The sequence below is a fragment of the Dunckerocampus dactyliophorus genome, chromosome 8, assembly GCF_027744805.1.
Source record: "Dunckerocampus dactyliophorus isolate RoL2022-P2 chromosome 8, RoL_Ddac_1.1, whole genome shotgun sequence".
NCBI classification, from domain to species: Eukaryota; Metazoa; Chordata; class Actinopteri; order Syngnathiformes; family Syngnathidae; genus Dunckerocampus; species Dunckerocampus dactyliophorus.
Window position 1 is genome coordinate 26506525 of NC_072826.1, and position 21176 is coordinate 26527700.

Below are 21176 nucleotides of genomic sequence, written 5' to 3' on the forward strand. Positions count from 1 at the left end.
GGTCGGTTCATTCACTTTATTCAGTATTTATTTGAAACTTTACATTTACATTTACATTTACATTGCTTTATGGGGACAATATGCAAAGTAAGGAAGGTTTGTACACCTCTGGACGGTAGTTTACGGTCCAGTAGCAGTGACGGTTAGTGACGTCATCATCCAGCGTGTCCAGCTCTAAACACATGTAGGAATGTTACAAATACATCCCCGTATTTTAGCAATGCAAAACTCGAACACTGTGCATGGGCGCTCGATTAGGAGAGTCTGTGGGGACATCCTTAAAAATGTACTTCTTTCATATGATATCAGGTGTATTTTCATTCGTATACAGAAAAGTTAAATTCAACTTTAAGCCTTTCAAACTCATGGATCGGCGCTTCAGGACAAGATAAGAGGTATGTAGGATATAAATTCGCTTTAATATCTATCTGCAGATGAAATTCCATTAAAATCTGATGGTGTGAAATATGTTAATTTTGCCCCAGAATTACTGTGTACATGCAATTGGTAGTGTGGCGTGGAAACTAATACAGCGTGCCGCTGCAGCATTTCCGAAATGATTTTCTTCCCTGGACTTTTAGATTATCAAAAAAATGGAAATGGCTACTCTGTTGACTTTTAAAACAAATGTCACAGCCTAAGTTATGATACATTTTGTAGTACGGTTGCACTTGCCAAGGTCTGTGGGTCAATCACAGCTTTTGTCTTGACTCGATATTAAAGCAATGGGAACCAAAGGCACTATTTTCCGGTATGAAATTTGCTGTAACTTCTTTAATACTTCAGGTAGAGAAGTGAATGAGGTATCAAATTAAAGTTCCCGTCATGTTTTATCAGATAGGCTTAACCATAGACTTGATTTTACATATTTAAAAATTCTGTAACACTCCTACAAAACTTCTGTCGGTGTATTCTTGCTAGTTGCTGCACCGTTCTTTCAAACGGCTGCTCTGATCAGGAGGATTATTAGCCCAAAAAAAGCCCTTGCTTCCATCGGCCCGTAGAGGTGAGAACACCTAATTGAAGATACCATACCACATGCTTTTCCTGAGGACTTTGCCCTATGTCCCTCATAGGGTGCAAAGTGCAGGTTTGGATTGCACTATTTAAAGTAAATAATTCATGGATTTTGTATTGCATTTTTAACTCATTTTTTGGACTCATTGACAATTTATTCTTGAGTATGTCAACATTACTAATAATTTGTACCCGATTCCCTTACAAAAAACAACGGGAATCTAGGAAACTTCACCCCTACTGTACAATATCCAGGTCACGCTGGTTTAATTTTTGGCTAAAAAGTTACTGAATCGATGTAAAGTTACTGAATCGTTTTGGATCGTATCGTTCTAAATGAACCAATATCATGCTTGAATCGTATCGGTGACCACGTTTGTGATACAAATCGAATCGTTATTCAAAAAGAATTGTTACACCCCTAATCATTACACACAGAAGCTATCTTGTTCCCTTTCTATACCAGAAATGAACCAAACTGTGACCTTAATATCGAGGTACGAATGAAACAAGAGGATACTGCGCCATTACACCCCTACTACCTTCCTATCTACCGATCCATGTACGTACCCGTCCATCAAATCATCATCCATCCATCTATTGATCTATCAACAGTATCTGTTTAAAATAGGGGTCATCATTTTATACCAGTTTTATACCAGTTTTATACCAGTTTTGCCCATTTCCAATGCCTTCTTGACAAATAAAGATGTTGAAAGTTGTTGCAAATTCATGTGTAAAGTTTTGGTTCATATATAATGGTTTTGTTTCAGCTGTGATTGTTTTTGTGTCACACCAGCGACAAGGATGGTCTACCGGTGGTGGTGTATGATGGACACTGACAAATAGCCACCAAACAATTACAGACTGTTTTGATTTAGTAATTAAAATGTGTTGATTAAGGCCGCGCCTGCAAATGAAATCAGCCTAACAAAGAAACGCAATTAGATTCTGTCATTTCCATTCAACACCTTATCATTCACTTGTGCATGTGAGCGTGTGTGTGTGCGTGTTCATGTGCGCGTTGCCGCATACCTTGAGGATTGAGCAGATAACGCTGACCTCAACTTGATTAACTTCCAGCATGCTCCACTTTTAAAAATGTGCTATTCTTGTGATGAAGTCCTACATGTTTAATTGTCTTTAGCGCCATGAAATCAATTTACTTTTCCTTCTTTTGCTTTCCTTTCTCTGTCTCCCTCCCTGTGCCCCCAAAACACGATTCCTCGTCATTAGCAGCACTACTTTCACTCTTTAATCAAGGCTTTCATGTGAACGTCTACTTTTCCCTCAATTCCCTGCTCGTGCACGCCCCCACCATTACTCTGCTGGTGTTCCAAACCTTCAAGCTCAGCCTGGATGTGCATATACATCCTCATGCTCTCACTGCCTCCATGTATGGGAGTGCCATGCCTGAAGAGCGACTAAACTGCTAAAAAAGAAACTACTTTGATTTAAAAAAAGGATGTCCCTCACTTTTACTTCCAACATTTTTGTGTGATCCTCAGCTCAGCCTCGTTTGGAAGTTTGACTCTTTGTGAAGGCTTTTATTTGTAAGCCTGATGTGTTGATGAGCTTACTTACAGTCATCACATTATTAACGACTAATATCAGCTGCTTCAAATACCAAAGAAAGTAACACATTTCATGGGGAATTTATGAAATTGTTTAAATTAATAAATCATAAAACAATAAGTGCTGTGAGCAGCACTGATCTTAGGGTTCACAGAAGTCAGTGGGCACATTATTCTATGAGGGTAGCCCAAAGTGCAGCCCGGGGGACATTTGCGGCCCGCGGCACATTCTAAAAATATCATTTACAAGGAAGCTAAAAAAATAAATGAATAAATAACTCGGGGTGCTCTGATCGATCGGCCACCGATCAGTATCATTCGATTTCCGTGAAAAAGCAGGGTATTGTCATATGCCAATACATGTTTTATAATGCCAATCACAGTTCCGGCCCCATTATTATTACAACGCCATTCATTTCAATGGGAATTTTGGGGACCAGAAATTCCTGGAAAACCGGGACATTTTTGAGTGTCAAAAAAAATAGATCGCATGAATGTTCTGAATGAACTGAAGGTTTGTGGTGTTGAATCGGTTGAGAAATATGGACGTAGTGTGAATTCTCAAGATCGAAATGCGGAATTTTGAGGAACAGTGGAAATTTGGGGAGGCGGAAAATAAATGTTCTGAATTAGCTGAATGTTTTGGTGTCAGAATGGTTTGAATCCGTCGGGAAATGTGAGAAATGTGGAATTGGTAAAAATCGTCCCATAATTTTCCAATGGGAATGTGCGACTCGATATGCCAGATGTCCGGAATGATGTAAACATTGAAATGGTTTGAATCGGTTGAGAAAAGAGGAAGTAGTTGAGCGTCAAAAAAACAAGGCGGAATAAGAATACCAAACAGAAGAATTTTGACGTGTGCATGCTACTCAACATGTGGACGTCAGCCTGCCTCCACTCAACAGTACTGCAAAATCAATAGCATCCTGACATCATCTAATCTGTCGTTGCGGGTTTTTGGTCTGAGATCGTGTAATTCCATGATTTTCATCACTGCACTGCTGGTCTGTGCTGTTCTTGGACCAAATCCTCATCTGGCTCCAGTGAGGACATGCAGTAATCACTGTTCTTCTTCATCTTCACTCTTGTCTGGATTAAGTCCACATGGGATTACAAGACATGTGTCCATTACGTCTTACAAGGGGGGACAATATTGAAAACGTCATGTTTTTGTTTTGTTTGTGCTCGGTAGCCATTGGTGGCACAATCCTGTTGACATAGAAAGTGGGAATTGGAAATGCATCTTTCATACATATACTGTATTTGTCATTGGATGTACAAAAACGGATCATAAATGACATCTAACGATCATGTGTGCATCCAAACAAATATGAATGAACACTTGATTATTTCTCAGCATCCTAAAGGGGGGTGTAGACATTTGTGACACTGTGTGAGAATGAATAGTGAAGTGTGAAGGCGGCACGGGGCTGTAGAGGTGACATAGCTTTGACAAATAGGACGCCTGGCGGGAAAGCAGCTGCATCGGGTCCACCTGACAGCGTCCTGACAAATACCAGTGTCACGTTTAGGTTAATGGGCTGCTGTGAACAATGACGGCACGCAACATTTGTCTCCCAGGCACCTTTGGGTGCCTCACCCTGGGTTTGTAGTGTCAAACTGTCGTTTGAAATTACCGGCGTATGGAAAAGTGGATGAAAACAACAACAGCAGAGGGAGCACTGAAAGATGTGTGATACAGCAGTGTTTATTACATCAGGGTGACACACCCCTCCTACCTAACGGCACACCCCACCACTTTAAGAAGGTCAAGTTATTTTATTTTTTATATTACAGAAATAATTTAAGGATAGCTTTCATATACAGGGTTAGGCAAAATGATCTGACACATTTGTAAGTTAAATAAAAGGCAAATAAAGTAAAGAAACAAAAAAGTGTTTTTATTTTCGAAAAGTACATATAATGCCATTTTTTTCATATAATGCCATTTTGCTTTGTTTCTTTATAATGCCATTGTTTTTAATTTCTTTTTCAGTTGCTGCCATGAATTGGACTGGTGAGCATCGCGCTTTCATTGTGGAAACGTTTATCAAAACAAACAAATCTGTAACTGCAACACAACGAGCGTTCCGTTTGCACTTCAATCTTGGTAGACATGATCCCGTAGCAGCTCCAAACACCATCTTGTTATGGTTACCAACTTCACAGCTACTGGATCTGCATTGAGTGTGTGGGCAATAATGGATCCCATTTGACTGGTTTCATTTTTAAAACATAATGAAACAGAATGGCATTATATGTACTTTTCCAAAATAAAAACACTTTCTTGTTTCTTTACTTTATTTGCCTTTTATTTAACCTACAAATGTGTCAGATCATTTTGCCTGACCCTGTAGAACAAACATATACATTGTTCTTTTATTAAACAAACTCAACAGCCTTATTTTAGTTATCTTATTTACATGACAGCATGTCTCTGCATGATTTTCTGAAAACCTTCAAGTCATTCAGAACACTCAGGCTATCTATTTTATTCAAAAATGTCCCGGTTTTCCAGGAATTCCTCATTTCTGGTCCCAAAAATTGCCACTGAAATGGATGGCTTTGTCCCACATTTCTCAGCCCATTTAAACCATTCCAGCATCAAAAGAGTCAGGCTAAGCATGTTCCACATTCTAAAAAGTCTCATTTTCCCCATAATTTCAAAATTCACACACAATTTCTCCAGAAATTACCTTGTAATTATTATTATTTGGTCGCATTATGGGGGGCCTTAACAGGCATGAAAACTCACCAATTTCAATTCACCAGTTTCCTTGGCGTCATCTCTATAAAATAATTTTTGTTAATAAGAAATAATAAATTATTATATCAGTTATTCATTAATAAATAAATCATAATTTGACACAATAATTGGAAATAATTGGACAACAAATTGGACAACAAAAAAACTTTAGAATTAACAAAACATTAGCAAGAAAGATGGTGTGTCTTTTGGATTATAAAGAAAAATATTACATTTTGTTATTAATTTTTACTTAATATAATATAAATATATTTAACTAAGTTAAAAAAATATACAAATTATTTTTTACAATAATATAAAAAACATAAAATATAACCATAATAAAAAGGTAAACAAATAAAATTAATAATAACATTAAACATATATGCAAATATTTCCAAAAATAATATTAAAATAATAAAATAAAATTATTTTTGACGTGCATTATTTCCAGGCTTTCACAGGCCATATGGCTGGTCGAATCCGGCCCCCGGGCTTTGCGTTTGACACCTGTGCTCAACACGATCACGTCTGTGTTGGATGTCATTAGATGTGATACATGCTGGATATCAATATGAAGAAATGTGCACGTGTTAAATGATGAAGAAGCGTCAGACTACTTTGTGTTAGTCGGTGAGTGAAGCTCAGAGTGACTGCAATTTAACAAAAGGTGTACTTTCACACATACGGCAACGGCCGTGCCAACTGTGCACGCGCACGTGCACGTGCCGCTTCCTTGCAGTCATCTCGATAAAATGCCATCTAGCGCAAACAGTAATTAGCCTCCATGCGCACAATAGCTTTTCCGCTCCCTAATTAGGGAATTACAAACTGGAGATCAACGACGGTTAAATAAAAAACAATTAAGAACAAAGCAATTATGCCTTTCCCCCCCTCCCTCCCGCATCCCCCTGAAGCAAGTGCTGCTCCACAGTCATGTCGGGTGGGTTTTAAAGGCTTTGGAAGACGAGCATGCACTTGGCTGGGATGCGATGTTCCCTGGAAGCTAATTCCGTGTATATTAGCGTGGAGATCATCAGGCGGGCGGCGAGGCCTGAGGACGTGTGGGATCATTACAAGGAACTTTTTAACCTGCTTATCATGCACGCTGCAATAATGGAGTCAAGCTATTCCACTTTATCACAGACATGTTGTGCAGAGAGCCAACAGCCATCCAAGCGTTATTACCCAAACATGGAAATCTCTTTTGGAATGTTCTTTCTCCACCAAGCATGACTTGGTCAACACTTGGTACTGTCATACAGCACAAAAATATATATGATATTATTATAATGTTAATTATAATTAAATGTATATTCATTTGTTTTTCAAATATGTGTAAAATTGTAGTATAATTCACAATAAATCTTCTTCTTCTTTTTCTTTCGGCTTTTCCCTTCACAATAAATATAATTATGAATATCAATATAATTTGAAAAAATATTATAAAACAATAAGAATAAACATAATGTTATATCATAAAATATACATTTATATAAATCTTAGAACCTAATTGTTATAATATTAGTTATAATTACATTAAAAAGGAATTAAAATGTAATAGAATTTAAAATTATAATTAGTTATACATTTTACATATGTTTAAAATATAAAATTATAATATTATAATAATATAAGTGCTGTGTCTCAATTGTTATATAATATAGAGTAATATAGATCATAAAATATAATTCTTATAATATTAATTATAATTAAATTAAAATGAATTAAAAATGATAAAATGAATATAATTTATAATTATAATCAATTATACATTTTTTAAATTTAATATAGAATCAAATTTTAATAAGTGCTGTGTTACAACTGTTATATAATTCAACATGATTTAATACAAATCATAATCAGAATATTGTAATTACAATAATGAATTATAATTGTATATAAAAGTATCATAATAATTAATTATTATTACATTAAAACAAATTTTGGCAAAAATCAAAGAGCTCGGGTTAACCGTCCACACGCACCAACAATTCTGGATTGTACTCAAAATGATCAGCTGTGGTGTTGTGTTTGTGCTCACCATCCTCCTCCGTTTGCTTGACGATCTCCTCACTCTCCTTGCTGCCCTCGGGGTTGGCCAGAACCAGCCTCAGTCGCACCGTGACGAAGGGCCTGAGGTCCCTTAGGGTGTAGCGGGACGACGTCTGGATGAGCTCCTCGGCCGCAAACTCCTGTTGGTTGAAGACGTACTGGTACTGCACCTGCACAGGAAACCAGCAAAGTCGAGGAATGAAGACTTTGGGGTGTTTCCATTTGTGAGGCTGGTCCTGTTCTTTGTTTGTCTCTTCCACAACAAACTCCTCCAAGCATGCCTTTACGGAGCTTGATTTGTGCACTGGGAACAGAAAAGGGTCTTCCCCAAAATCTTCCCACAAAATGGAAAGCATACAATTGTCCTTTTTATCATTAAGTGATTCCAAAAAGTCTGACACAAACTGAAAAGTACAAAAAAACTATTTTTTCCCATAGCAAATAATGTCAATCTGTTCCAGATACCCAAAAACATGAACAAGAAAGATTAAGGGGGACCTATAATGCTTTTTCTCTTTTCTGACCTATAAATGTTGTTACAATGTTGTATTCTCACGTTAAAAGATGCCAAAGCGTCAGATAATGAGGTTTGCGCATTTGGAAGTGAGACCTGAAAGCAGTTTTGGACGGCTCTGCATGTTGTGTTTTACAGTTTTTTTTAACACCCAGTACCATTGACATCACCTGGACTTCCTTATATGGGCATGCTCAGGCAAACGCCGCCCTCCCCCCGATCTGCTTCGCTCTGCTCTGTTCACCGTGCTCCCAGGAAATGTTTGTTGGGGTGTGCCTAAAGAGGCAAGCATCAGGCAGACGTGGTTGGAGTTGCTGATTCCCGGCCAACAAGAGAAAAATATTCTCATCTGTCAACAGCACTTCACACAGGACTGTTTAGTGAACATGGGCCAATACGAAGCTGGACTATCCGCCAAAATGTTGATGAAGTCTGACACCTTTCCAACGTTACTTGGTCGTGGTGAAGAATCAGGAGACAATCAGGAGAGCAAGCTTTAAGTAACAATTTATCAGCGTCTAACTGTGTTTATTTTGTGCAAGTAATCGGACAAAAGGGGTTCGGCAACTGTCCGGAAGTCCTCGGGAGCGCTTGGGAGAGTGACCAATCACAGCGGAGTGGGCTCGGGGTAGAGTATATTAAACAGACCTTTTAGACGGGAGGCAGGAAACACTGCAGGAAGAGGTGCAGAGTCTGGAAGAGCTCAAAAGCTTTCTGTGCGGGTTATCGTGTGTAGCTGCTCTGTAGGACTCCAGAACTCAATACAATGGCCCGAAAATTAGTATAATAGGTCTGCTTAAAAAACAAAATTCTAGTTTTACATGCATAATATAATGCAAAATAATTATAAATGAATGTAAGAATGCAAATAAAACATTTCAGTAAAAACTGAATCATAAGACTGGGGCCTTTAAAACCCGAGGTTTGGCTGTATGGCAATACAAAATGATTATTTAGAAGTAATCCTGATCCAATATTGATAACGACCCAATACCAGCAAAAAAACCCAGTATGGGCTCATATCGGCTTGCATCTAAGACCTCCCATATTAAGCACTCGGATACAGGCGGCCTATTACAGCGTCCAGATAGACCCCACGTGATCACAACAACAGCGTGTGCTTACATGCTAACATGTCCAAAAAAGACGTTGGCGCCAAATACAAAACCTACACAAAACCGGGGAAGCTCAACACAACCAACCCAAAAAGCAGCACCCCAAAAAACAGGACCATGACCAAGAGCATGGGTAAACCCAACCCCCCCAAAAAACAACACTATCCGAAACATCTGCAAAGCGTAAAAAAGTTAATTTTCCTCATACCTATTGTCTCTTTCTACAACAAGTATATACGATCTTAGACGATACTAAAGGTTGCGATATCAGTATCGTATCGTAAGGCTTGTTTGGACAACAACGTTATAGACTTTAAGTTGTACGTGCTCAAATACTGCTGTCATGTGGAGTAATGTGATATCAGCAGGGTGTATAGTACCGTCAGATTGTAGCTGTGACAGCGTGTGACGGCGTAGCCAAACGTCTCCCACTGGATTGTCAACAGACGAGCGCGGACATCCACCACGTTGACGTTCTGGGGACCGTGGACTGGATCTGGAAGAGACAAAGTTGGACAAAAGTTACTTGTCATCATTTACATTCCTGTTCCAAGCTGCTGACTATAGCAAGACTAGTATCACCTGCAGGTATGGAAGAGCACATTAACCCAGCAATTACTTGAAATGCATATGCTGGCCAGGAAAGACAGTGGAACCTCAGTTAGCGTAGCGTGTTTTTCGGTTAACGCTGAAAGTTCACACGAAAATGTTTGCATACAATATGTTGTGTTATTAATACACTTTGTGAGTCTAACTATGTTCATAATGTATTTTTTTATGACAAAACATCCTTTTTAGCAGCCTATTAGCTTGCAAATGCATGGAAACAGGAAGCGAACTATGACGTCATTAGCGGCTTACTCTGTAGTTCTTTGCCACAGTTACGCCACAAGTCTCCAAAATGTTAAAAACAAAACACGTTTCAATAGTTGTACAATTATAGTTTTACATGCAAAAAACATTTTTAAATGAATATAAAGGATGAATGAAAGGGATAGATCAACATTAAAGGTGATTTTTACCCTCATTAAAGATGCGATTGTTGACAAAGACACGATGTGGCAGCGAGATCCACTCAGACACCAACTTGGTGTTTTGCTATGACTTATTTCTTGAATTCAATTTTGTTTCTCACCTTCTTTACCAAAATGCTGCCACTTTCTTTGGCTCCATTGTGGCTTATTTTGCAGCTGTGAACAATATAGAAAAGCAGAGACTTGTGTGCTAGTTAGCAAAGTACTACAGAGTCAACCGCTGATGATGTCAGTGAGAGACAATGCCTCGCGGTTCCACTTCCTGTTTTGTTAGCATGCTAACAGCAGGCTGCTAACAAGGACGTTTTGTGATAAAACAAAAAAACGTTACGAACGCAGTTGGACTCGCGCAGTGTGTTGATAACACAGCAAGAAGCGCGCTGAATTGTATCCCCAGAAAATGTACGTACCAAAAAACACGCTAACTGGGGCTTTAGCCCTCACGCAGCTCTATCAGATTACTGCAGAAACAATGTCTTCGGCTAAGCAGCCATTAAAATAAAGACATAAAGTGTAAGCACTGTGATGTAATAGCACCTTGCCAGCTTAGTGTCTTTCTAAGCATCCCCCACATTGCGGGGAAAACACAAACGCACCATTGTTTCCGCCATATGTTGGACTCCCATCCCGCGCTTTGTGTAGCATGACTGACGGCGAGCTAACAAGCTCGTTTAAAGCTGCAGCGCCACAAAGCCGGTTCTGCCTAATTAGCGTCAATCAGCCAACAGTGCAACTTGAGCAGGTCACAAGATGCACTCATTAGCCACGTGCTTTTACTCGTGTTCCACTAATCAATGAATGATTTGCAACACGCTGAGAGAAACTCATTCTGTGTGTAAAACAACAACTAGTTTTGGGATTTTCTCTTTCTTAGAACGCCGCCGGGACCAACTTTTAAAGTCCTTACTGCTAAACAAACACCCAATGTAATTCCATTCCAACATTCTAACCGTTAGCACTGATTACATTTTCTACATGAAAGAAATTAAGCTGTTATTGGATTTTTTTTAAATCCCCATTAAGAATATCAGCCCCAGTCCAAACAAATGGATGTGATAGCCTTACAAGTAAACACATCATGTTGCGATGACCAATGGATTTATGGATTAGCCCAATGAGAGCAAGATTAGCCATGACAGATAAAGCCATTTGAGACGGGATTGCGTTGATATGTTTCATTTCTGGCAACAGGAGGGCTTGAAGTGGCAGGACGAAGGAGGATAAGAGGCGGTGGCGTTCCACAAAGTCAGAGATACCGTGTCCATGTTTGGCTGCCTAGTTCCGACTCCCTGCGGATCCTGAGGGGTTTTAAAAGTCTGGTTTTGACTTAAAGAGCAAATCCTGTAAAGTAATCTACCGTTCCTGGATCAGACTGCCACAGACTGACATTTGAAAGCCTTCAGAGAGGCTGATGTCTGGCCCCACCCTCAGGTCAGCACTGTGGGCCGTCAGCTTTCCCACAGGAAATAAAAAAAACATTAGCCTGAGGTGGCCTCAAAGTCATGAAAACACCATCAAAACATTCACTGAACATATGAAATAGTGTCCATCCATCTGCTCCCTCACTTCAACCCGAGACAAAAGTATGATGACACTGGACAACCGCCAAGAAGAAGTCCAGTTCCACTTTCGTAGACCACACTATGCCTGCTGAATATGACGGGTGTCCAACCTTTTTGCAATCAGACTCTGCAGTCAGTCCATTGTGGTGAAGAGGCAGATGAGCCGAAATCTAAAGCTCTCAATTTGCTGGTCGATCTGCGTTCCTACCCTCACCTATGGTCATGAGCTTTGGGTAGTGACAGAAAGGACAAGATCGCAAAATGAGTTTTCTCCGTAGGATGGCTGGGCTCTCCTTTAGAGGTAAGGTGAGAAGCATTGTCATCCATGAGAAACTCAGAGTAGAACCGATGCTCCTCTGCATTGAGAGAAGCCAGATGAGGTGACTCGGGCATTTATTTGGACAGGATGTCTCTCAGCTGGCCTGGGAATGCCTTGGGATCTGCCGGGAGGAGCTGGACGAAGTAGCCAGGAAGAGGGAAGTCTGGACTTCCCCCTCGCTTAGGCTGCTGCCCTCGTTACCTGACCTCGGATAAGCAGAAAAAGATGGATAGATGGATGCATGGATGGATGGAATTATACGCAGACTGAAATCATAGCGATCACGAGTGTAAAGGTAAAAGAAGCTCAAGTTCAAGAAAGTAAAGCTCGAGTTCAATCCGTACATCACAAATAAAAGATATGCAGGACGATTACTTATCTATTATTCAGTGCTCGGGTGAAAAATCAACATCCGACGGATGCAACAGCATCATATCTCCTGACAAAAGTAACTGTAACGTACTTAATGCTGAAGAGTTTAGATGTCTGATTAGATAGATTACATGTTATACCATCTCTACAATGACGTACCATCCCATTCCTCAACCTCACAAACACCAACACTCAGGAAACAGAGCCAAATAATCAGATCCTGCCGGGATTAGCAATAAATCAAACCCCTCTCCGGCCTACAAAGACTCAAACTATGTTAGCTAAATCAGATTTGGGAGACCAATGAGCCAAACGGTGAACAGCAGCCAAGCAAATCCCAAGCATGGCGGCCATCTTAATCCAGCAGTGGAAATAAAGAAGCTAATCTTTCGGGATAATCTGACCGTCTGGCAGTCAGTCGGAGCCCAGCGGGACAGATTGCTAATTTCTCTTTGACTCAAGCACTACGAATTGAGTGAAGAATTTAAGGACCAGCATCACTAGAATCCTTTGGGAATTCATATCTTTATTGGAAGATTCATATAGTTAAATCTAATATTGTGTTTAATGTACTTTAGCTTTCTGCATTGCTAGCATTGCTACGTGCTAATGTTGGTTGTTTATGGATGGAAAGGTGCTGAGTTGGCATCAAAATGTGTTATAAACACAAAGTGGAGCATTGGAAAGTCAGAGACAAGTTCTGTATGAAGAGAAAGGCTTCCAGAAGGACCAGAGGGGTTTGCGTCCTCATTAGTCAGGACGTGTCAAAGCTCGTCATGTTAGCAATCACACACTGTGAAAGGTCACAGCTGACACAGTGTGACAAGGTCAAACATTGAAGCGTGTCGCGGCGTCGCACGGCGCCCGTCCCCTAGACAAGCTGATACATGTGACCCTCGATACCATGACCATTAGCAGGAAATCACAAGGTCGTAGCAAGCTGGACAACCAAAACAACATGTGGTTCACATCTAGTCAGCGAGACAAGAACATTCAATGACATGACTGAAAATACAGTCAGAGGACTGGGGGTTGGGGTTAGGGTTAGGGTTGTCGTTAGAGTCAGAGTTACGGTTAGGATTTTTGTAGTTTAACACAAGGACTCTCCCCAAAAACACTCTTTGTGAGTGCATGGCTTAACCAAAAGTACTAGCATGTGAGTGTATGGTATACTAGCGAGTCAAAGGGATGCACTAGCTCACGCACACCACTTGGAACACTCTGGCACCCGGTTAGAAATATTCACTATGCGGTTATTTGAAAAGCAGCAGAATAGCAATTACTGGGGTAATTTTATACTGCTCAAAGTGAGGTCAGGGATATATTTTTAAAGACCCATCGTCAGCTTTGATTTTTTTTCGTAAGGACCCATCGGCCATTTTTTTTCAAATATGTCTGCCCCCTTGAGTGTCTTTGTGAATATATAGTTTAGTTTTAAAGGACACCTGGTCAGTAGTGCACCTTGGAATCCTTGGGTGACAACCATCTCCAAGGATGGCCCCAACAACATAACCAGAGACACAGCAGCTGTGCGGCAGCTGATCTCCCTTGCCTCCCTGCTGTTTTTGGTGTTTCCCTTTTATTTTTGTGTGCTTGTCACCAATAAAGTCTTGGTCCTGATGTTATTGTTTTGTTTTTTTTTAACTTGACATGACTTAACATTAACCATGGTAAGAGGTAGGGTTAAGGTTTAGGGGCAGGGGTTAGTTTTCAAACAATGTGATCATGTGACTACTGCAGCATCCCTCCTGTGTCGACCACAAGAAGAGGCAACAATGTTGTTGGTGTTTTTGCAGCTCTTAAGTGGATGTTTGGGCAGGTTGGAATCTAGTTCAGGCGGCAAGAATCCAGCAAGGCCGTGTGTTTTGGGAAGCCTTTCTAAATGTGATGAATGAGCAGCAGGTATGGAGCCATTAATCCAAAGACTTGAGGGAGAGGGTCCAGGGAGGAGTGGGGGAGAAAAAGAAGAGCGGAAATCAATCTTGCTGCCTCCAGACGCTCCTCATTCTCCTCTCTTTTCTCGGAGTCCCCCTCCTTCCCATTTCACTCGCCTCCTGCTTTTATTTTAGACATCTCTACATGGTCTAGATCTCAGCAAGACTTCTCTCTCCATGGATGGAAAACTCCAAATGACTTCTCCTCTGCTGCCTTCTGTCCTGACAAGGTTATTTCTACAAAATTTGTGCTTGATCGACACCGGCAGAGGACAATGATATATGAGAAATTTGAACACATCCGAATCCGGCTAACTCCACCCCAGTCACTGCTTATTATTGCGGCGGCAGTGGTGTTTCTATTATTTTGAATGTTATATTACCAGTCAACCGCCGAACATCAGCAGCGGGATCCAACCGAATGCTCATCATGCACAGCAACACTCAGACGCACATAAAAGTCATAAAAGGCACACAAAGCGACACCCTGTGGCTTCACGACTCGGATAAATTGGATTAAATCGACAAGAAGCAGATGCCTTTTAGTGGATTTTAATTACGTCTCCCTGCGAGGGCCCGATTGCTCGTTTGAAAGCGTCTGACTCAGGGCAACTCTGAAGCACAACACCCCGCCGTCCCCGTCGCCCCCCTCCCAAAGGCTCTAATTTGACATTTGCTTTCATTTTTCAGGGAACAATGTCGTTTACAGCGGAACTAATAACTTGTTGTTAAAGCAAATGATGAACTAGCCTATGAATCTTTGGCTCCTGATGATGAATGTCGATAACAAAGAGTACACTTGCTGTCAGCAGCAGGTGTGCAGTGTTTCACCGCCATGAAGCATTCGCAAGTCTACATTCTCGAACCCACAAATTTGCAGATTTTTCGTCCAAAAATTATGTTGAACAATTATTTGTCCACAGAAAACACATCTCATTCACACAAAATGACTAATAATGTATAAATATGCAGTAATACAGGTAAAATGTACAGAATACATGTACTAGCCCCCATTTTTCACATGTTTAGTAAGGGTGCAACAATACACAACCAACAATACTGAACCGTTCCATGCAGTGGTCTCGATTTTATATCACTAGGAATCGACCGATACCGTCACCCAAGACACAAACGTCATGACATCAGTCAGCTGACATTAAAGTCCACGGTGACAGGCAGAAGCAGTCAGCGGCTCCTGTTGTGGCTGGCGGCAGACGGCGTCTCAAGCGGCATGCAAAACTGCATTTTTCATCTTTATAATCCAAATTGCGGATAAAATAAGTCATCGGTAAGATGCAGAGAGATACAATAAAAGTCCTCATTGCATTTGTAGCGGCTAGTTCCACACTTTAAAAAAAAAGGCGTCTCCTCGCTGATTTTTTGCTTTGAACTGCGAGCAAAAATTTGGGTTATGAACTGCTATTTACAGGCTGTCAATGTGACGACCATGGCTGAAGTCGAGAATGGCTGCAAATAGCATTAGCAGTGCTAGCATTAGCATCGAACTAGCTAGTCAACGGGAAAGATTTTCAACACCTCAGTAAACGATACGTCCATTATAGCGATCTGATTTATCTTATTTATGAAGTATTGTGTAAAACTATGACAGGAACAACATCAAATTAAAAGGACGAAATGAATACAGAGCCACCTTTATGCATTCCCATTTAGTATCAGAATTTGGGACCAAATATGCATATGTATATATATATTTAATTTTTTTTTTTTTTTTTTTTTTGGGAGGGCTGTCTTACCGTTATCTATTATGTATTATCCTGACTATCACAGAAAACATGACATGGAACGCAGGAAGTGAACTACATGTACTGTACCAGATGTAGAATGGATGGGGGGTAGGATTAAATAAGCTTTGCTTCTTCCTACTCCTTTTGGACATGTGGAACTGTCAAAGAATGATTCATGAGATGTATTCCATTGTAACCTTCATGTTCAAATAAACTAAACCAAACCAAACCAAACCAAAATATGAGGTGACAGAAACAGGGGAAAAATACAGTATAGTAGTCCATCTGTGCATGGGAGAAAGTTAGAAGGTGCGTTCAAGGACCATCAAACAAAGTAGTACAATTGTCCGCTTGCATTAAGCATTCAAAAACTGGGGGATTTCTAACTAAGAGTTACTGTATTTTACATTACTGTATGTTACATTATTTTGTGGGCGTGGTTAAGAGCTAATACGGCAATAACAAAATAAAAATAATAATATGCTTTCTAACTTCTTCTGTATATATATATTTTTTTTAAATAATGGCCCATTTTTCCAAAATTGACATCCCTTTACATAAAATTGGATGTAGTTATCGTTATAGTTGCGTATGGAACTTATTTCTATTAAGTGTGATTCATAATGAGTTAACTATAAACAAAATGTGATTAATCATGATTAAATATTTTAATCGATTGACAGCCCTATTATTTTTACAGGCTGTTTGTGTATCGTATCGTGAGAACTTTTAAGTATGCACATCAGAAAATGAGTTGGGTATAGCTGCCCCACATACATTTCATTTAAAATCTCTACCTTTAAGTTGAAGCAAATGTTGGCCAGTTCAATAAAAACGGTGCGAAAATGTTTTTTCTTAATCAAAAAACTGTTGAACCATGACACTAAAGTATCACACCAAACCGAACCGTGAATTTTGTGTATCGTAGCACCCCTAACGTTTATGCCTTTGTGTTTCACCGATCATGTTTTTTTTCGCCAAGCGTTGGGATGTAACACTTTGTTCGGCGGCCCTTGAACGCACCGTAGTTGCCTGCTGCAAAGCGAAACTGAAGCTTCTATATAGCTTTCTCCAGTGCTGCCACATCTTAATAAATCCAGTTATGATGAAGCCCTAATAAAACCCAATTTTTACATGGCTATGCTTCACTGGTAATGTTTTTCCCCAAGCGTAGACATTTCGCAGTTTGCTCTGTGGTCCTTTAACACACCACCGTTGTGTGCTGTGACACAAATGTTTGCTTGGCTACGTTAGCACTAACTTGGACGGTCAATCCGGCCTCAAAATTTGCAGTGAGGTGAACCCGTTAATATATGATGTTAACGCCTCACTGGAATGACAACAGGCAAGCAATGTGGATTATGTAGACACGGCTTGGACGAAGGCCTTCTCTCGCTTGCTAGCCCCTAGCGGTATCCTGACGACCAAGCTAAAGGCTACACGGTGACTCCCATTCCATGTATTCATAGATCATTTTACATTATCATTGATTAGTGGTGTGTAGCCTTACATTTATACTTTACATGTGACAGGAGGTCTTGGATGGGGAGGAGCGATGTCAAGACATTTTAATGGGTGTATCAATTACTTGCAGATTTTCACCTATCATGGCTGGGCCTGGAAAATCTAGTGTATTGGGGGGTGCCTAAGAATTAAATGACATGTCTTTTTATTATGAAAAGCCAGTAAAATGTCACTGTAGAGGAGCAATCGCAATACAGCCGACTGTTTGTATTATTTAGGATGCGTTTGGCCTTTGCAGAGGCCTGAGGTCCACCAAGTGCGATTCTAGTTGGCTTGCTGTGATCTAGCGGGGGTTCGGGGTGGGGTTTGGTCTTCACTGCACCACCATGCTGGCTGCTTGGAGACAAGATGAAGACATTCAGTAATGTCGTAAGCTGCAGGGAGAAGACGCTCAGAGCTGAAACAGTACAGTAGAAAGTAAATCAGCCTCAAATCTACTTTTATTAATATGGTGGTAGCCTCCGGGATGTGGGTTGGGGGGGGGCAACAATTGAGTTGTGGCAATATGAGAGAGAGAAAGGGAAGCCGCTGAGGAAAAATGAAAAATTAAATGTATATGAGTTTGAAAGCGCCGCACGCTTCAACTCCTCACTTTTATTGACGCCGCCGTTGATGCACAGCGTCTTACTCTTAAATGCTTCGCGTTTTACATCCAAAGCATTTGATTGTGTGTCAAATGTTACAATTCAACTCTTCTTACTGTCTTTCTTGCATGAACTCACTCAAAATATCTCTAAAATTGCAATGGATATCCTGGCGTGTTGTATTTACCACGACAGCAACAATGCGTAGAAGATACTCCATACATGTGATTTAGTGCTGCATGTCGTGCTGCAAGGTGGATACACCTGTGTTATCATAACGCTGGACTCTCAGTTTATACTGTTTAAACAGACAGAAAACAAACAAAAATACTTCAATTGTTATTTTATTTTTTTAATTGTGTTGTTTTGAACTAAAACATACATTATTGAACAATTCATTTCCCGTGTATTCGTACTACTCTAAAACCTGCATCAAATTAAATTCAGGTTTGTGTCAAACAGTACAAAATGCTGTACTTTTGTACTAGTCATATAGTACTATTGGACTAAATAGGTCAGGTTAACAAAAGGAGTCTCACTTGAACTGCTCTCCTCAACTTTTCCGTTAAATTAACAGTTTTGCAATGTTCTCAGCTCATGTTCTGCTGGTTGTTGAAAAATGTTAAATACATAGGTTAAATACATCAATAAATAAGTCATAAAAGTTGTTATTTGTCATAATAAGAAAACAATTGCAGACGCAGCAGCGGCCCAACACCACAGCTTCAGAGAATCCAAGGAGAGACCCTGATATCCACCATCATTTTCCTTTAAGCACAAATGAGTCTGGGTTCTTATGCCTTAAAAATATGCAAGCTTCTTAGCATGATTGGTTTTTTACAAAGTAAAAAATTATAAAAGTGGAAAAAGGCATGTTTCTCAAAAAATATGGCCCTCTTAGTGCAGGATGGAAATAACGTCAAGCGTTTTTTTGTTTTTTTTTAAATATCCCCCTGAGCCTGAGAATGCATTGTGTGCTGACGCAGGTTAATTCACGTTGACAGACGGAGTTTGATGTGACGCCTGGAGGGTTGACGATCGCTCAAATAGTTGCTGTTGACATTGGTCTTGGGGGGGGGGGTCGGAGAGGAGGAATAAGACGAATAAAAGGGGGCAGGTAACAAAGGAAATGTAAAAGTATGGGATCAAAGCTGATGTGATCATGAATGAGGAGAAGGATCTGCAGTATTAGTCTGCCAGATAATGAGTGGATTGACGGGCAGGCTGGGGGGGTTAAGCACCTGAAGCCGGCCGCTAATTGGCTGACAAAGACAGAGTGACGGGCCCACAGATTTGGGCTGTGACCTGAGGGGGTTTGGGGAGGGCTCTCAAAGAGGAAATGTCACGGCGGGGCCGAGGGGCCGAGAGGAAAGTTATGAAGACGGCTCGTTAGCATAATGTCCTTCAGCCAATTAGAGGCAGAACACTCCACTGCAGAAGGAAAAGATTGTGACGACTGATGGCCTCGCTCCAACATTTACACGGAAGCCAGCAGCAGCGAGCAACGCCATGGATTCATAAAAAGCAGCCATAAAAAGACGCCATAAAGGGGAAAGGATTCATAAAACAAAAAGGATTGATAAGTCGTAAAGGAGCATAAGAATGTTTTCAAAGTGTCTGTCGTCAATCTTGGCCTGAACGCTGACTGACTTGTCGTCTTCTCTTCAAAGAATAATGCATATCTTCTACAATAACTATATATTTTATTATATAGCTAACATATGTATTATACCCTAATTGTATGTACACTAAATCCCCACTTTTTGCAGCAAATGGCAAAAATCGCCGCCCATAAAAATGACTCTTAACACACTCTTAACACACGGCTCACTCCTCCCCCTCCAAACCCTCCTGCTAGCTTGATGTTGACGTTCTCCAACGATTTGGGATCAACATTTGCAATAAAAGTGACTGTCGTAATGATGACATTAGACTCAGCTCCAGAACGCTTCCCTTCTCTCTTCAATTGGCGACACAATGCAGGTTTAAATCCCTAATATTGCCTCACACATGTCAAGTTTAAAATGTATACTGTAGCTACTCACCACTAATCAATGATATTGTAAGATGATCATCAATGGTGTAGAAATTATACACAAGTATAAGTTTCACTTTTGCGTCTCACAGCAACTATGGTGCGTTCAAGGCCTGTCGAACAAAGCGCAAAACCTCAAAGCTTGAGGAAAAAATATTATCAGTGAAGCATAAAGACATAAACATGAAAAAAACAATGAGGGCTGGTACATGTATGCTGTGTATTTTACATGTATTATTATGTATTTATGATGATTTTTATAAATTATGGTGAATGAGATTTTTTTTTTTCCTGTGGAAAAACAACTGCCTATTTTTGGAGAAAAAAAATATTTTTTGGACCAAAAACCAGCAAATGCATGTGGGGATCCACTGTATTTTATCAAACAGCCAACATACTGTTTGCTACCTAGCAAAGAGGAAACAATTTGTAAAGCTAGGAGAATATACATCTGGGAGTCTACACAATACGTGTGGAGTACCACAGGGGTCCATACTGGGACCAAAACTGTTTAACTTGTACATTAACGACATCTGCAAAGTAACAAACAAATTAAAATTGGTCTTATTCGCCGATGATACCACCGCTTTCTGTTCTGGTGAAAGCACACAAGAACTCATTAAAAAGGTCAAGGATGAAATGGTCATATTAAAGTCATGGTTTGACAAGAACAGATTATCTCTGAATTTAAATAAAACTAAAATGATGTTATTTGGTAATAGTAGAAAGGACACGTACGACCAAATACAAATTAATGTAACGGATATTGAAAAAGTGGAAGAATATAAATTCCTTGGGGTTATAATAGATGAAAAAATGAGTTGGAAATCTCATATTAAATATATACAGCAAAAGGTGGCGAGAAATATCTCTATATTGAATAAAGCAAAATATGTTCTTGATCAAAAATCACTCCACACTCTGTACTGTTCCTTAGTATTACCATATCTAACGTATTGTGTGGAGATATGGGGAAATAACTACAAAAGTAATCTTCACTCACTCACTGTACTGCAAAAAAGATCTGTGAGGATAATTCATAA

General features: G+C 40.0%; 1 protein-coding gene across 11 annotated transcripts in view; it reads right to left on the minus strand.

The window, feature by feature from the left end:
* ptprt (protein tyrosine phosphatase receptor type T) overlaps positions 1-21176 on the minus strand; it is a 230476-nt gene that overhangs the window by 126579 nt on the left and 82721 nt on the right. For all 11 annotated transcript variants that reach the window (XM_054784610.1, XM_054784608.1, XM_054784609.1 and 8 more), the window contains exons 9-10: positions 9405-9520; positions 7385-7565 (exon numbers count right to left, since the gene is read on the minus strand). In XM_054784610.1, the coding sequence (XP_054640585.1) occupies positions 7385-7565; positions 9405-9520 (297 nt within the window). The remainder of the gene's footprint in view (positions 1-7384; positions 7566-9404; positions 9521-21176) is intronic.